This window comes from Harpia harpyja, chromosome 21 (assembly GCF_026419915.1).
Source record: "Harpia harpyja isolate bHarHar1 chromosome 21, bHarHar1 primary haplotype, whole genome shotgun sequence".
Lineage (NCBI taxonomy): Eukaryota > Metazoa > Chordata > Aves > Accipitriformes > Accipitridae > Harpia > Harpia harpyja.
In genome coordinates, this window is record NC_068960.1 from 19,528,745 (window position 1) to 19,544,417 (window position 15,673).

A 15,673-nucleotide genomic window follows, 5' to 3' on the forward strand; every position below is an offset into this window, starting at 1 on the left:
AGCCCGCTTGGCTGATGCAGAGGAAGGACATACTTTGTCTCCTCTCGAGATTCACTGCTGGGTGATGAACCAAGGCTGCCGCCCCCCCCCCCCCCCCAGCAGACCTTTCCACCCAGCAGGCAAGTCCAGTTTCGAGTCCCTCTGGACTTCACTGCTGCAGTGAAAGTACAACAGTCTCCTCTGAGCCCTTCTTGTCTGGACAAGGGGGTTGGTTCTCAGCATTGTGCCCCTCTCTGCTTGAGCAGCTCTGCACCAGCAGCAGCCTGCACTAGGGAGACCTGCTAGGGACCACAACCAGGAGGATATCCTGCCCAGAAAAAGGGGTTAGAGGAGAGATGAATACCCAGCTCATGCGCAGGTGCAACTCTTACTTGTATGGTCTTGCCTGTATCCTGTACCTGGCCAGACAGTCAGCAGGAGCAGTGCCAGACTCCAGATCTGCTGAGAATGTGGGGTGAGGAGTGGGACCTAGGTGGAATCTGCTCAGTAAAAGATTGTTTCCTACACAAGTGTGATATATCCCTAACAGTGCAGCAACTGATGCTAGGCCTCCGGCAGCATCCTTCGTGTGTGGAGCGGTGGTCTCACCTCACAGGTTTGAGCACCCTGCGCAGCTCTGTGCATGGTGGCAGTGCCCAAGACAGATCCAGCCTGCTCCCTGGTGGGGCAACGGGTAGGTAAAATGAAGAAAGAGCTCTCACGCTGTTTCTGAACTATGGTGTATATAGATTTTTACTGAACAAGGCTCTGCAGAGGGAGGGCACGAAGCATTTCTGTGATTGATCATCACAGCACTGACCCTTATGACAGGAAGCCTCGCATTTTCTTTGAGACTCACGCCCCTGCTGTGTCTCTCTTAGTTGCATCTTCTACTTGCAGGCAGCCTGCCTGCGCTGCTGAAGTCCATGGGCCACCAGCCAGATCCAGCGCCAGCTGGGATGGGCAGCACAGGAGAAGCGAGGCCTCAGCTTTCCATTGCCCTGCCTCTTGTGCCAGGCAGCTCCTTTCAGTCAACAGGGCTGAAAACATGAGGCATCAGTGACCTTCTCTGCTGGGTGCCCCACATAATCCTTAGGCAGCTGCCACAGCCTGAGAGGTGGTTCTTCTTCACAGCTTCCTCCTGCCATCAGTGCAGCACTGCTAGAGCACGCTGATGTCGCATGAGGTCAGATGAGCTCCATCTTGAACTGGCTGAAGTTTGGCACAGTGGGCGAGGGCTCGGCCATACTGCTGAAGGGGGCGCAGGGCTGGTTCGCTGGCACGGCACCGTGGCTCACGGTGGAGCTGAGCTGCTGCAGCGTCATCAGCACCTCCTGCTGCAGCCGCTGCTGGTGCTCCTGCTGGCGCTCCAGGCGGCACTGCCTCTCCAGCACCATGTGCAGGGCCTGGCTCAGCTTCTGGATCTCTGTCTGTACAGCATCCAGCTTTTCGGCAATGGCATGGGAGCTGGGAGCCGGGGGAAGCACTGGTCCACCCCAAGCAAGGTTTTGATTTCCAGGACTCAGGGGGTTTGGCAGGGCAGTCTGAGTGCTGGCATCTTTGACCTGGAGTAGTGGGAGGCAGAAGAGAAGGGAAGGTGAAACATTATCAGCTGCTCCTTCAGTGGCATTTATCAAGAGAAAGATTTATTCTGCACTTAGCTCCAAGGCATGAGAGAAAGCCATCACCTTGTTGTGGACTTCTAGACCTCACCACACTCTGAGCTGCACTTCATCCCCACCCAGCCCCTATGCCGCTGCTCCACAGGAACTCCACGTTGCCCTGCATGCTATCAGCACATGCTTAGCCATTCGGTGGTGGATGCTGCTAGCTGGCAGCTGGGCTGCCCGTGCGGATGCCAGGCCTGTGTTTCCTCTCCACAGGGACAGAAATAGCGTATCCTGGGTTTTTCTTTCCAGCCCCTCCACTTCTTGTATTGCACCCTGAAGCAAAGGGCTGTTCTACTCTCCGAGAGGGATCACGTGCTGGTTTTGAACCCCTGGGGAGCCTTTCTCCTGGAAAGGGTGTTGAATAACCTGTGTCCTCTCAAGCAGCTGGCAAGGGCTCTTGACAAATACCTGAGTGGGCTGGAGAAGGCGTTTGCTGTGTCTGAGCAGAGACAGGGCCATGGATGAAATCTCAGTCTGACTCACAGCTTTGTTTTGTATGGAGGATGCCATGGCGAGAAAGGCAGGTACCAGTGTCCTACCATCCTCTGTGGAGCAACAGCATTGTCCATCAATGAAGCCTCCAGAGGTCAGAGCCTGCTGTGAAGGGGTAAACCTTGAGTATAGGGGCAGGCCCATGGCCATGCCACCCTGCTGACAGCCTACCTGGGGCTGGTCCTGGGACTGCTGGGTACTTACGTTTGCCGCATGGCTCGCCACGGCTGCCAGCAGAGCTGGGCTTGGTCATGGGGCTAGCTAGCTGGCTGCATGCTCACCATGGTGTGCAGGATGGCTGCAGGGACAAGGACCTGCCGGGGCAACGCATGCATGGCCACAGCCTGGGGGTCTTGTGGCATGGCGAGGCAGGGGTGTATGCATTAGGGATTACAGCAGCTGGACATGTCCCAGAGGGTGGCTGGCCTGCCACAGCCCTTCCTCTCCTGGTGCGGCACCAAGCCACTCAGCTGCTGGTGTCCTCATGGTGGCTTGGGGGAACATCCTGAGCTGGTACTGAAACCAGGACTTAAAGAGGGGGTCTGTGAGCTGGAGGTTGGAGGCCAATGCTGGCAGAAACTGTCATCACCACGGCCAGCATCACCCAAGGGCAGCAGTGAGTGCTGGCTGCAGGCGGGTGAGCAGCACGCCCCATGGCCCCAGCGGACAGAAGGCCTTCCCAGACAACCTCACCAAGTGCCAGGGTCAAGCATTGCTCGAGAGTGCAGCTAGCAGAGGTTGGGGGCGCATTTCAGGAGCTTTTCATCCCCAATAGCCTGCTTCATCTGCATGGTTTAGATGTAGCAGGGTGCTGTGTGAGGCCGTCCTGGCAGGCAGCACCGCACCGGCTCCTGGCTGGAGCAGATGGGCTCTCCCATCCCGCCATGCCACCTGGCATCCTACCTTTTTCTGCGGGAGGAGAGCTCTGTCCACAATCATCTTCTTCACCATCAGGGCTGGGCTCCTGGTGGGGGGTGTGACCAGCCGCTCTTGGCTGGGCAGGTGCTGTGGGGGGGTGGCTGGGCCCCCCGAAGCTGAGGGGGTGCCTGTGGAGCCGTCATCGCCTGCAAGTGACAGCGAGAGAAACAACTCGAAAGGAGGCCCTTGGGGGCTCCCAGGCATGGGACGGGGAGCCCTTTCCCTGGCCCAGCACTGCCAGGGGGTGGCCATGGTGGCACCCCGCCACAGGGAGCCAGGCCTTACCGTTCCCAGAGGGCGGTCCCATGGGCAGGGCCTCCCCGAGCTGCCCGCCATCCTTGCAGAGCGAGGCCACGCTAACGATCTGGATGCCCTCCTTGGTGTCTTGGCTGCCCGCAGGGCCCCTGCTGGGCATTGCGGGGGGACGGGCACCCGGCGGCTTGGGTGGCTCAGCCTCGCACCCCCGCAGCGGGGGCCAGGGCTGGTCCCCGTCCCAGCCAGCTGCTGCCGACCCCGGCTCCACGCTCTTCCTCTTGAGGAAGAGGTACACGGCCTGCGGCGTCACCCGTATGTCGTCCAGCTCCAGCACCTTCTTGATCTTGCGGAAGCTGAGCCCAGCCCTGCGCAGCTCCACAATCCTCCTCTTGGCGTGGTCGTCCAGCCGGCCCATCGCTCCCGGCACCCCTCCTGCAGCCGGCACCTACATCCCCAGAGCGAAGCCGCCGCGGGGAGGCCAGCAGCCCCCCAGACAGCACTAAGCCCCGCAATGGGATCTGCTCGGGGGGACCCTCAGGGTCTGCTAGTGCTCTGCTGCCAGGCTGCCAGACCCGGCCGTGGGTCCACGCAGCACCATCCCCAGCTTCAGGCAGTGATCCAGTTCCCAGCGGGAGAGGAGGAATGAGGCAGCTCTTCCCACCGGAGCAACTAGGGACAGCCCCAAACCTGCCCCTCAGTCACACAGAGCCCCCTCAGAGCAGGGGGTCCAGCCTGGTCCCCCAGTCTGACAAGGACACAGAGGATGGTAATGGGCTTGGCTCTGCCCAGTGTCCCAAACTGGACATCGATTCCCCACTGCCAACAGCACAGTGAGGAATCAGGAGCGGTCAGGATCCCGAGCAGCAGCTCAGTACCCTAGGAAGCTCGGTGCGAGTCCCGGCAAGTGGCAGTTGATTGCACGAGGCTGGCAGGTCCCAACCGGAGCCTCACATCTCCTTGGTGGCCTGGAAGGTTATGGCAAGCAGAACCAGGGATGCCCACGTTGACAACTACTGTGTGGAAAGTGTCAATGCTGCAGAGCCTGCCCTTTGGGTCTGGAGATGACACTGTCCCGTACCTTTGGGAAAAGCAAAAGCAACCATTTATATACCAGTTGTAAACAACTATAAATGTAATGACTGTACCTCCTGTGCTTCCCCTTTCTCCCCACACGCACAGCCTTGGCTGGTGGTGTCAGTCAGGGGACAGTGGCTCATGCTCGCTGTGCATGTGTGGGTGGTGTAGTGGGGACTGTGCTGCTGGTATGGCCCCTGCATGCATGTCTCCTCTGGGTCGCACCTCAGAGCAAAACAATGTGGCGGGACCAGCCCCTTCCCTTGCTGCAGGCATCACAGCGGGGCCAGGTCAGGATGGACAGTGCTTGGAGTTGTGTATATGTGTATATATACACTTATACCTACACGGGCATATACCTATATATGTGTATACATACATATGTATGTGTGTATACAACTATGATGGAGGGTTTTTTCCACTTCCTATCAGCTTCCTCCATCTGCAGGCATTTCTTAGATACTCAGTGCTGCAACTGCTGCCTAAAGGACATAATTTTGGGCTTTGCCTCCCCAAAAATAAATAGCCTCCAAGAAATCCCAAAAGACAGCAAAACACTTTCCAGATTAGCAATGTATACTAGGGGCTACCTCAAGTGGTCGCTGCCAAGCAGATGTGATATAGGAACCTTTTCAAAACCTCACTTCCCCAGGCACATGTGGATCTTAAAAAGGACAATACTGTGTTTTGTTGGCCAAGGAAACAGAGAGTATTGTACATCAGCCACAGAAAGCAACAGGAGAAATGGAGCCACTTAATTCAACACAGGAGTTCTGCCCCTCTGCGTTTTACTTCTTCCATGGCAAAAGAGAGAGACATTAACTCCAGAGATGTAGATTGTACTTTGATCCAGATCTGTTTACATCTAAAGGCCACCCCATGCCCTGCTATGTGCATTAAGGACCTTGTAGATAAGAGCTGGGGGAGTGGATATAGGAAAACAGACATCCCTGGATTCAGACACTGCAGTTGCAGAGCAAGAGGAAAGGTCAGAAATACCCAATCTTCCCCATGCCAAGGGAACCACCACCTTGAGCTTCCTGTGGCTGCAGGTATGGGGAGTTCAGGCCCTGGCAAGATACTCTGCCCTCCTCCCAGAGTGTTTCAAGACATGGCCAGAGGACACTAGAGCAAAGGCAAAGCAGTGTAGCTATCTGAACAGCCGGTGACAGAAACATAAAGTTTACATAAATGCCAGGAAAGCCAGCGCCCCATGCCTGCAGCCTTCATCCAGCCTCCGCACAGGAAGAGAGATGATGAGAGCGCCTTGGAGATGCGCTGACTTCATGCAGCATCCCCCCAGCTCCCTCTTCACTGAAGATGTGGCTCGCTTTGTACCATCCCCAGGTCCCAACTCCTTCCTTCTTCACCTGCTCATCCCCTCCGGACCTTCCCCAGACCTCCGCAGAGCTCCCACTGCCCTGCCTTCCTGGGCTTGGGGACAGCTCATGGGAGGCACAGACCATCGCTGCCCTGCTAACCCCACGTCAGCTCAGCATTCCCAATGCAGGGTGCTCCCCTGTAGCCCCCCATTTGCTGGAGGGGCAGTGGGATGAGTTTGGCCAGGGTGGCTCCTCGTTGCAGTGCATGGCTCCACAGGATGGGTCCACGCTAGCAGTGCATGGCTGCATGGCTGCGGGCAGCAGCTCCATGGAGATATCATCAGTGCCCCAGGGCTCAAGGCTAGCTTCGTCCAGGCTCCTTACACTTCAAAAACAGTACTTGTCTCTGCAGCAGGGCTTTTAAAAAATATGTATTTACTGATCAGATATAGTCCAAGACCTGGAAACCCACCTCAGAGAAGATGCTGAAAGGCAGGCTGTGGGTCAGAGTCCAGCTGGTGAGCAGGAGGCAAGTGCAGGCAGAAGGGCAGGGCAAAATCCAGCTCAAATCCTGCTCACTTACGACATGAGGGTGTACAAAGCGCACAGCAGCTCCTCTACCCTGTCAGGTAGGAGAAAAGGGTTGCCAGTAAAAGCAACAGGTTGCCCCTCCAGACAATACGGTATTCCAGCTATTTCCTCCAAGATCACAACAGTCAGCCTCTCTGACAGCTCGGGTCTGGCTCCATCTCTAGTTACACCTTTATTTATCCAGGTCCTGCTGTGAACTTGCAGTTTTCCTGTACTAAATATGCTCCCCATTTCCACAGCTGAGTCCATCACCTTCTCCTCTTTCTCGCTCTCCAGAGGGGATTTTCCCAATGGAGCTGCAGCCTGTGTCATGCACGCAGCTTATGCACAGCTGCTCAAGTTACACATTCCTGGAGATGAGACCTTTACACTCACCTGACCTACAAGATGTTTGTTACTCTCCAATAATTTTTGCACAAGAAAAAAAAATCAATCCAATGAGAGGGAAAGATTCAGGGATTTTCCTAGACCTGTGATTTTGCATTTGGGGATGGAGTTCTCTTCACTTCTCAGGGCCAGGCTGGGGGTGACATGGTTCCTCTGAAGGCTTCTTACACCACTCAGGAGAACTTAATTAAGGGGTGGCTTCGCAGGGGGACAGGGAGCAGGAGCGCATCAGTGGAAGCAAATCCACAGCACTGCTTACTCTCTGCCTTCACCCCTTTTCATTTCTCTGGATATCAGGAAAACAGAAAGGTTTCATCTCCTCCAGAAAGTCCCTGGAACAATCTCCTCTGGGCTGACTCAGCCTTTGCTATTTCTAAAATAGAGCAGCACCATAAAGTCTGCTTGGCTTAGAGGTTTCCATACAAAGCACAGGCGCTGTGAGCTGTCTGTGGGCACTAGAAGCCCCTGTTCCAAAATCATGGCTTGCCTCCACCTACCTGGCTATCACATTGTGCACCAGCCGCAGCTGCAAGTAATTTTTCAAGCCCCGATTCTGCAGTCATGCCTGTGCGGACACAACATCGTTCCCCTACAAGCTATAATAGCTTCAGTGTGATTCCTTATGGGCCTGCAAGTGTCCTTCCCCGATGCACAGCCCTTGTTTTGCAGTGGGATGCATACTCCCAGGGGGACGATGTGGTGACTGGAACACTCAGGTTATGGCTACAGCTGGAGAGGGCTGTCATGCAGCACCACAAGCTTTGCCCTTCGGTGGGTTGGCTTTCGAGACCTTACCCAGCCAGTTGGACATACACATTTGTGTGAGCAGCTGCATGTTTTGTTATACAGCCAGGCCTGCAAAAGGAATTTAGCTTCGGCCTGCAATTTAGGCATCTGTCCAAATTTCACATCAGCTACCCTTTCTTCAGCTGCTGCTGAACCCCTTCAATGCCTAAAGTCTTTAAGTACTTAGTTGTAGCTAGGAAAGCTCCTTTAACCAGGCATCACTGCTGGTAATGCTTCTATTCCATAGCTCCACATGGAGTAATATCCACAGAAACACAGACCAGAGCCTGGAGCAGCCTTCTCATCACTGGGATTATCTCCTTAGCTCCCCCGTTCTCTGGCCTAGAAAATATTATATACAAAATGGAATAGCCTCAAGAGAGAAGGAGAAAGAAGGCAGCACTCATACACACCCCAGAGTTCCCTTCAGAGCAGAGTGGATTTAAGGTCTGAGAAGGAGGAAAATTGTGAATCCAAGTTTCCTACAACCCAGGTGAAGTTACCTAACCTTTAGCCTTAGGGCAAGCAGCAGGCTTTTCCTCTTCATCACTTGTTTCTGTGCCAGTGCAAGCCCCAGCGCCAGGAAGTGAAGCCAAGGAAGAGGAGCTCCCCAGCATCCATCCTGCAGGTCCCTCGGGGTGAAACTCCCCCTCTTGCCTGCACACACATACACCCACCAGCTGCAATGCCACCTGTTTCTCTCCCAGCCTTTCTGTAGCCCTGATTATCAGGGTTTGAATGTCAAATTGCCCAGGAGTTAAACATTAGTTGTGTGACCACAGGATTGACTTGTGTCTGGGAAGATTGACTTCTCCCTTCTGTCTCACAGCTGCAAGGCTGCTCTTGGACGCAGGCAGTTTTGACCCTGGGGAGATGCAAGCAAAGCTTCTTCCGAAATTCATGCTCGGGTGAAGCAGGGAAGACCAGATCCCCACAGACTCTTCAACAGACTGTAGTGCCATGCCACAATCATGTAACTGCTTCACCCTGGGGTTGCGTTTTTCTCAATAGCTATTTAAGTCATCTGGCTTAGCTGCACGACAGCATGCCCACAGCCAGCCTGGCCCTCAGGGGTGGAACAGCCTTGGAGAGATGTAGGCATTTATCTACGGATGTACTTAACCAGAGCAACAAGCTTCAATCTATCATTTCAGAAGCAGCACAGCCACAATGATAGCAGATACCAAGGTGAAGCAACATGTCTCGCCAGTGAGACAAACTGCTGATGGTGAGAACGGCTGTGAAGCAGGAAGAGGGAGGAGTGGGAGACAGAAAAGCTGCAACCCATGGAGAGTCTCAGCAATTGAAAACAGCCACTTCATGTTGTTAACATCCCAATGCACATTGGACTGCTGTGCTGCAGAGAGTGCAAAATACTCCTGCCCTAAGAAGGTCCACATAGGACCATGAAGGACAAAGTTAGATGTGGGTATATCCCTTTCCTTTCAACTTCAACTGCCTTTGTACAGTGCAAGGCCAGTGTACCAGGGCATGGGACAGGACAGTTTGACTAACTCATAATGGATGCACAGAGCATCCCAGGCTATGCAAACACACAAAAATAAAGAAAGGGAAGGTGTTAGCAAAAGGGGATTGATCCTCGTGGACATTGTAAGGAGCCACAAGCCCAATCTGCCAGACTTCCCTTCACCCTGAGCCTTGTGGCTGGTAGCAGATCAATGAGGTCCTCTTGCCTGCCCTTCTCTTTGCTTCTGATTTCCAGCCCTTCTTCTCAGATCCCCAGCATGCCTTTGGGAAGCTGGAGCAGCTGCAAGCAGCTGGGGACAGACACTGATCCATCCTCATTGGTTTTATTGCTTTCCCACAGTGTTCTAAATAGCTGCTGCAAAAGCTGGCAAGATGAGTCCTTTTTCACTCTGCAGCAGCTCGGAGGGGAAAAAAAAAAAACCTTAAAAACATCCTCCAGAAGCACAAGGAGGACAGTGCTGGTTTACACTTGATTCAGACATGGAAAAGAGCTTCTTACAACCAAGAAAGCAAGAAGTGTTTCAAGTACAGTGATAGCAAAGATGTTGTGGAAGGGGCTAGTCTGCTGGGGGAACGCCCGATTTCCTTCTCGCCCTGCAGAGAAATGTGCTTTGAACACAGCCATGCTGGACAGGAAGGGTGAGCTGATATGGCAATGCTCCACTTGGTTTCTTGCCCTCCCTCAGTGTCCTGTTTCAGAGCCTGCCCAGCACAGCTTTGAAGGGACATGGATAGTTCTTAGCTCTTCACCTAGATAACAGTTTCGCTGCTGTACAGACTAGAAAGTCTTAGCTTCATGGAGACACATAATCAGAAAGAACTGGCAATGTGGTTTAACAGTACTTAGCTTGGAGGAAGATTAACAGTATTAGGTGTCCCATGCTGAAATGTTGCCAAAGCAGGAAGATCTGTGCTAGGGAAGAATGGCCATTTCTCCCAGGATGCAATTTTACCCAGTATCATTGCTTTGCAGGATTTGTCAAGCCTCGTGGAAGCAATTACATTATCTAACATCTACTGCTACCAGCCATACGGAGTGCTGTATCCCATGTTACAGAGCCCTGATTTTCTTTGCAAAATTGGTGAAGGAGCAGCTCAGTTACAGGTTTTATTAAAAGGAGATGGGCCAGAAGAATTTAGATGGTGCTGCTCTTACCTGAGCCATGCTGGCTTGCCGTCTGAACGGAAAACCTCATAAGAAGCTTTTTAATCAACTTGTACTTCAGCCATCAGAACGGCAGAAAAGAAGGGGTTGTATATCTGGCCCAGGATTTGGAAGTGAGCTATTTTGAGCCCAGACCTAGCTTTGCTCTGTCACCTTTGACAACTGACCAGTTCCTTTAGGCTCTGTTTTCAGAGCAGTTGAGGACCTAGCCCCCTGCCTGGCCACATTGTAAAAATTAGATCCTCAAATGGAAAATATAAAACTTTAACATTCTACTTCAAGATTTACAGTATGTGCAAATTGAAGAAAGTTGTGTCCCTGCAAGGTTTCTTTAGTTAACAGTTTTGCGGTTTTCAAAACAAGTTGTCAGTAGGATGATACACATAGTTTGGTTTTGACCCAGACAATGCCACTACAGCCTTGTGCTAACTGGGGTAGAGGGTATAAAGATAAGGTGATAGGATAAATAGCAGCGTGTATATGTAATGAGTATTAGGATTGTTTATGGGCACAGGGTAACAATACTGTAAACATAGTACTGTTTCCTCATGTTTGAGGGAAGGAAAGGAAGAGTTTCAGGAATACAAGAAAATCCTCCCTGATGGTCAAAGGGTCCGAAGCCACGCAGCACAAAGCAGTGACACTGTACAAAATTGCGCTGATGGATAGCTTTGTACAAAAAGGCTTTGCTCCTTTGATTGGCTCTCCTACAGCTCAAAAAACATAGGTCAACATCAACACTGTATCACACGGTCTGACAAATTCAGCATGGTTGTGATGCTGTGCCTGTACCTGGTAAAGGTCAGATTTGTATTAAGAAATTATTTGGAGTGTCCAAACCTGGTATTAACAACTGTGGAACCACAGCTTAAAGGAACAAGAGGCTTTCACAGACCACCTGGAAAGGCCTGGGGGAGAGGAACAAGCTGGATTTCACATCCAGGCTCAGAAATCCATCTCTGCCCTGGTACTGAACAAACTTGTCAAGCTGAGCTTAAGTATTCCGACAAGAACAATAAATGCCAAGTATCTCACTGCCCTGCCTTTATCTGTGCAGTCAACATTAGCCTCTCTTCAAAGTGTTATGCAGCTTTAAGTCTCTGCCCTCCAAAGATGCAGCCCTTCCAGCAAAGAGAGTTGTAAAGGCTAAACCACAAGCATACCTTGAATTTCTAGTGTCTTTCACGTGCCTGCAGAGGAAACAAATAAATCACTGCAAAGTGTAACACGATATTTGTTCCTTGTGGTAAAGCCAGGACATTTGAGGAAGGTTAACATTGAGCAGGCACATTCCTACAGCATCAGGACATGCTTTGTAAGTGTTGCAGGAAAACAGAGAAAAAGTGCCTCGTGGCACAGGTTTTAGGCTAAGAGCCCTGAAATACAAATGTGTGCATAAGCACATTCAGGTGCAGACAGTCCTGAAGTCTTGAGCTTGTCCATAGCCTAGCTGCTGCTGCGCACTGCAAGAATCAGCCTCAGACCTCGAGAGAGGGCAGGCCAGATGTTCCGAGACTACTGCTGAAGATTTAATTCACCTAGAAGTGTTTCAGCTAAACTGCTAAATTCACCTCCTTCTGCAGATTAGAGAGGAACCCCCCAAATCTCCTTTTTCTGCTGTTCCAAATCTATATAGCTACTCGACAGTGCAGCCATTGGAAACTTGGGCTAATCTCAACTCTCTGCAGAGATAACCAAGGCTGTTACTACACATTAGGGTGAAGAGTTTCCAAGCCCTCAGAAGACAGACCCCCACCTTGCAATTCCTCTAACGAAGCCACACAGGCTGTATTCTCTGAAGCCTGACACACATCTAACCCCACGCTAATACAGGTGCAGAAGAAGCAATGGACTGAAACAAACGAAGGTGCAGAAGGAACGATGGACCAAAGCTCTTACAGCACAGGGAAAACATCAGCATCAAGAGGTTGTGGGCTGAGCCAGTGCTGCAGCGCATTCCCTACAAGCGCAAAGTAATGCCTGGTATATGGCACCTTGTACCTCACCACGATAAACGAACACCAGTGGTTTAGTGCTGCTGTTGGCAGAATAACCCACTGATCACCTGGATATTCTGGGGCTCAAGGAGAGCGCTCTGTAGCCACACCACCATGCCGCTGTGGCTCCACAACCCAAAGCCAATGAATAGGAAGGAAAAATGAAGCATCCAGTTGCAAGACGGTGCAACACACAGGACAAGCACTTTCAGTCTCAGGTGGCATTTAAAGATGCTGACTAATTAGTCCTAACCACCATCGGCCACTGCAGGCAGAGCAGTTCACCTGCAGAGGTGGCAGTAAACAGCCCTCTTCCATCAACAGCCTGGAGGTGCAGGAATGAAGGGACAGAAAAACACAGAGGCAAGGTCCAAAAGCCGCACTTGTGGAGCTCCATTCTTTCCTCTCCTGCTTGTCTATGGTGTCTTGGCTGGAGCAGCTTTGTGGTTGTCTGCTGCCTTAAATCCACCACCCAGCAGCCTATCGACACACAGGCACTTTCTAAAGAGGGCCCACACCTCTGCTGGAAAATTGCTAGGCAGGTTTCTGCGTTCAAGAAGCAGCTGGAGGACAGCACTTCAGATCGGGCACGCCACTCCCAGCTCTGAGACTGACTCTCAGTGCGGCACCAGACCTCCGCATCCCCGGTCGGCGTGCCAAGCAGCAGCGGTCCACTCCATCCAGCACAGCGCTCCGCCGAGCGCAGGATGGCTGTGGGCCGCAGGAGCTCGCTAACACCGGCCTCCTGCCACCCCTCCCTGCCACTCACACCCCCCATCCAACTACCACTGCGAGAAGTTTCTCTCCTTCCTTCCCCATCACACTCCCAGCACCCAAACCAGCGTAATGCACAGAAGAAAACAGGCACAGTATCCACGTACAGGGACTAAAGACGACTGCCGGGATCCTCCCAGGCGACGGTACCAACTTGCTGCTGCATCCTTCAGTGGCCGTGGCCAGCCAGGGTCCCAGCACAGCCCAGCTCTGCAGCAGCCAACTTTTTGGGAAGCCGCTGTTTGAAAAGCTGCTGCCCTCTTTGTTTGGTTGGGGCAGAGCCAGCAAAGGCTGCCGGGAAGGTCACCCAGGAGGAGACTTATGTACTGGGAGGGAGGAGCCCTCCTCTTAACTCTTTCGGGGCAGCCTTACTCCAGGGCCACGACAAGCCACAGCACCTTCGCAGTCTCAGGGCACAGACCTGCCATCCACCCCGTCCCGGACCACAGCTCAGACGTGGCCGGTGGCCCCTGTGTCAGAGGATGGAGGAGAAACCCCGCAGGAGGCAGCAGTGCCATCCCTAGAGGTCCCATCCAGACCTGGAAGCACCAGCTCCTTGCGCAGGACTGCAGCAGTGATGGTGGGCTGGCCTGCGCCCAGCTGAGCTGCTGGCATGGGGCAGAAGGTCGTGGTGGTGCTGATCGCTCTGAAACTGAAATGGACGTGTGCTCTGAACTGTTTTCATCTCGGCTTGTGCCTTCAAATGAGATCTTCAACTATCTCTTCTTGCTCAGGCTTGGCCTTAAGGCTTAGTCCTGCCAACTGCTAGCAGCCACTGAGAGGAGATCAGACCCCCGGCACCCTGCCACCACTGTCCTGGGGCTGGCCCTGCTGCTCACAACTCGGCAGGGAGCTGCTTCAGGGAGAGAACTGGCAGGAAACTTTTTTTTTGCAGTACAACTATTTTTCTGCTGGTTCAGTGAACTCACCTGACCACCATTGGAGAGATGAGAGCCATTATGAGAATAAGGGTGTACATGGCTTTGGGATCAGCCAGCCATTACAGCTTTGCTACAGCTGAGAGAGAAGAAAATTTTAAACATCGTGCCCGAAGCCTAACAGCAGTGAGCGCAGATGAGTGGGAACAAGCCTGGTCTCCATCCCTCCTGCCCAAGGAAGCAGAGCATCTCCCGCAGGACCTTCTCTTTGCAGTAGTACTTGGGGTGGAGGCTGGATGGGGACTGAGCACTAAAAGGCTGTCACTAAACAGTACAACCTGCCTAAAGCCATAGGTCCTGTGGGTAAGGCAGGCTGAGACTTCTGGCTTATCTTTATGAGGCCTAATCTTTAGTCCATATTGCCATTTATTGAATCAAGATAGTGGTACTTGCCATCTTTCATAAAGCGGTTTTCAGATTTGCAGTGAAAATGTGGTATAGAAGAGGTTCGGATGTATCATGTCTTGCTTTCCAGCTGTGGCTGCAGTTGTCACCTAATGAGTGCATTCATTAAATATTCCTTCACTCAGTGGTTACTCTAAGTACGGGCAAAATGGTTAGCACAAAAATGGTTAGCACAAAAATGGACTCAAGATTTTAATAAAACACCAGAAAACTCAAGAATTAAAGCTACAGTACTTAAAATTTCATGTGTAACGAGTTAGTTGGAAGAAAGGAGAGAATAACAGCCATGCTGGGTCAGCCCACAGATTCCTTTGCGACAGCACCCTGTCTCCAGCAGGCTGACTAGCAGATGCCTGGGTAGAAATATAAAAGCAGTGCAAGCACGTAGTCGCGCTTCCCAAAGTACGCTCCCCCCAGTGCAGCACTGAGAGACTTTCCAAGAAGGCCAATACCATCCTGGCCTGTATCAGAAATAGTGTGGCCAGCAGGACTAGGGAAGCGATCGTCCCCCTGTACTCGGCACTGGTGAGGCTGCACCTCAAGTACTGTGTTCAGTGTTGGGCCCCTCACTACAAGAAAGACACTGAGGTGCTGGAGTGTGTCCAAAGGAGGGCAACGAAGCTGGTGGTGGGTCCAGAGAACAAGTCTTATGAGGAGCGGCTGAGGGAACTGTGGTTGTTTAGTCTGGAGAAAAGGAGGCTGAGGGGAGACCTTATTGCTCTCTACAACTACCTGAAAGTAGGTTGTAGCGAGGTGGGGGTCAGTCTCTTTTCCCAGGTAAAAAGCACTAGGACAAGAGGAAACAGCCTCAAGTTGTACCAGGGAGATTTAATTGGATATTAGGAAGAATTTATTCACCGAAAGGGTTGTCAAGCATTGAAACAGGCTGCCCAGGGAAGCGGTTGAGTCACCATCCCTGGAGGGATTTAAAAGACATGTACATGTGGCGCTTAGGGACATGGTCTCGTAGTGGACTTGACAGGGCTAGGTTAACGGTTGGACTTGATGATCTTAAGGGTCTTTGCCAACCTAAATGATTTTATGATTCTAAGGTCATCATGACAGCCTACCAATAGTCTTCAACAGACATAGTCCAGTTTCTCTTTGAACCCATGTAAAATTTTAGTAGGCTACAACATCCCACAGCAGGGAAATCTGCCCTTTAACAAGATGTTGTGTGAAGAGCAACATCCTTTTGTTTTTTTCTGAACCTGCACATGGCTAGTTTCATGTAACACCCCCTTGGGTTTGCAGCAGAAGAAAAAACAAACCAATTTTTCTCCTTGCCATACATGATCTTACAGATACCTGTCCTGTTCTCACTCACATTCTGTGAGGGAGGTAGACAGGGCATATTCTTACACTGCGTTCAGGAGAGCTGTCTTCCTTTCACAGAGGAGCACAAGGATTTGAATCTTAGGAATTTAACAAA

General features: G+C 52.1%; 1 protein-coding gene across 2 annotated transcripts; it reads right to left on the reverse strand.

Annotated features, from left to right (window-relative positions):
• Positions 1-714: 714 nt before the first annotated feature.
• Positions 715-13,178, reverse strand: LOC128134845 (collagen alpha-1(XXVI) chain-like). 2 transcript variants are annotated; one of them, XM_052773027.1, is made up of 4 exons: positions 13,006-13,178; positions 3,345-3,759; positions 3,045-3,205; positions 715-1,544 (listed from the first exon to the last, which is right to left on the reverse strand). In XM_052773027.1, the coding sequence occupies exons 2-4, from the start codon at positions 3,727-3,729 to the stop codon at positions 1,167-1,169; spliced, it is 924 nt and encodes a 307-aa protein (XP_052628987.1). In that variant the 5' UTR covers positions 3,730-3,759; positions 13,006-13,178; the 3' UTR covers positions 715-1,166. The 2 variants fall into 2 exon arrangements, with proteins under 2 accessions (XP_052628987.1, XP_052628988.1); XM_052773028.1 differs by lacking the exon at positions 13,006-13,178 and having other exon boundaries at positions 3,345-3,823.
• Positions 13,179-15,673: the final 2,495 nt, after the last annotated feature.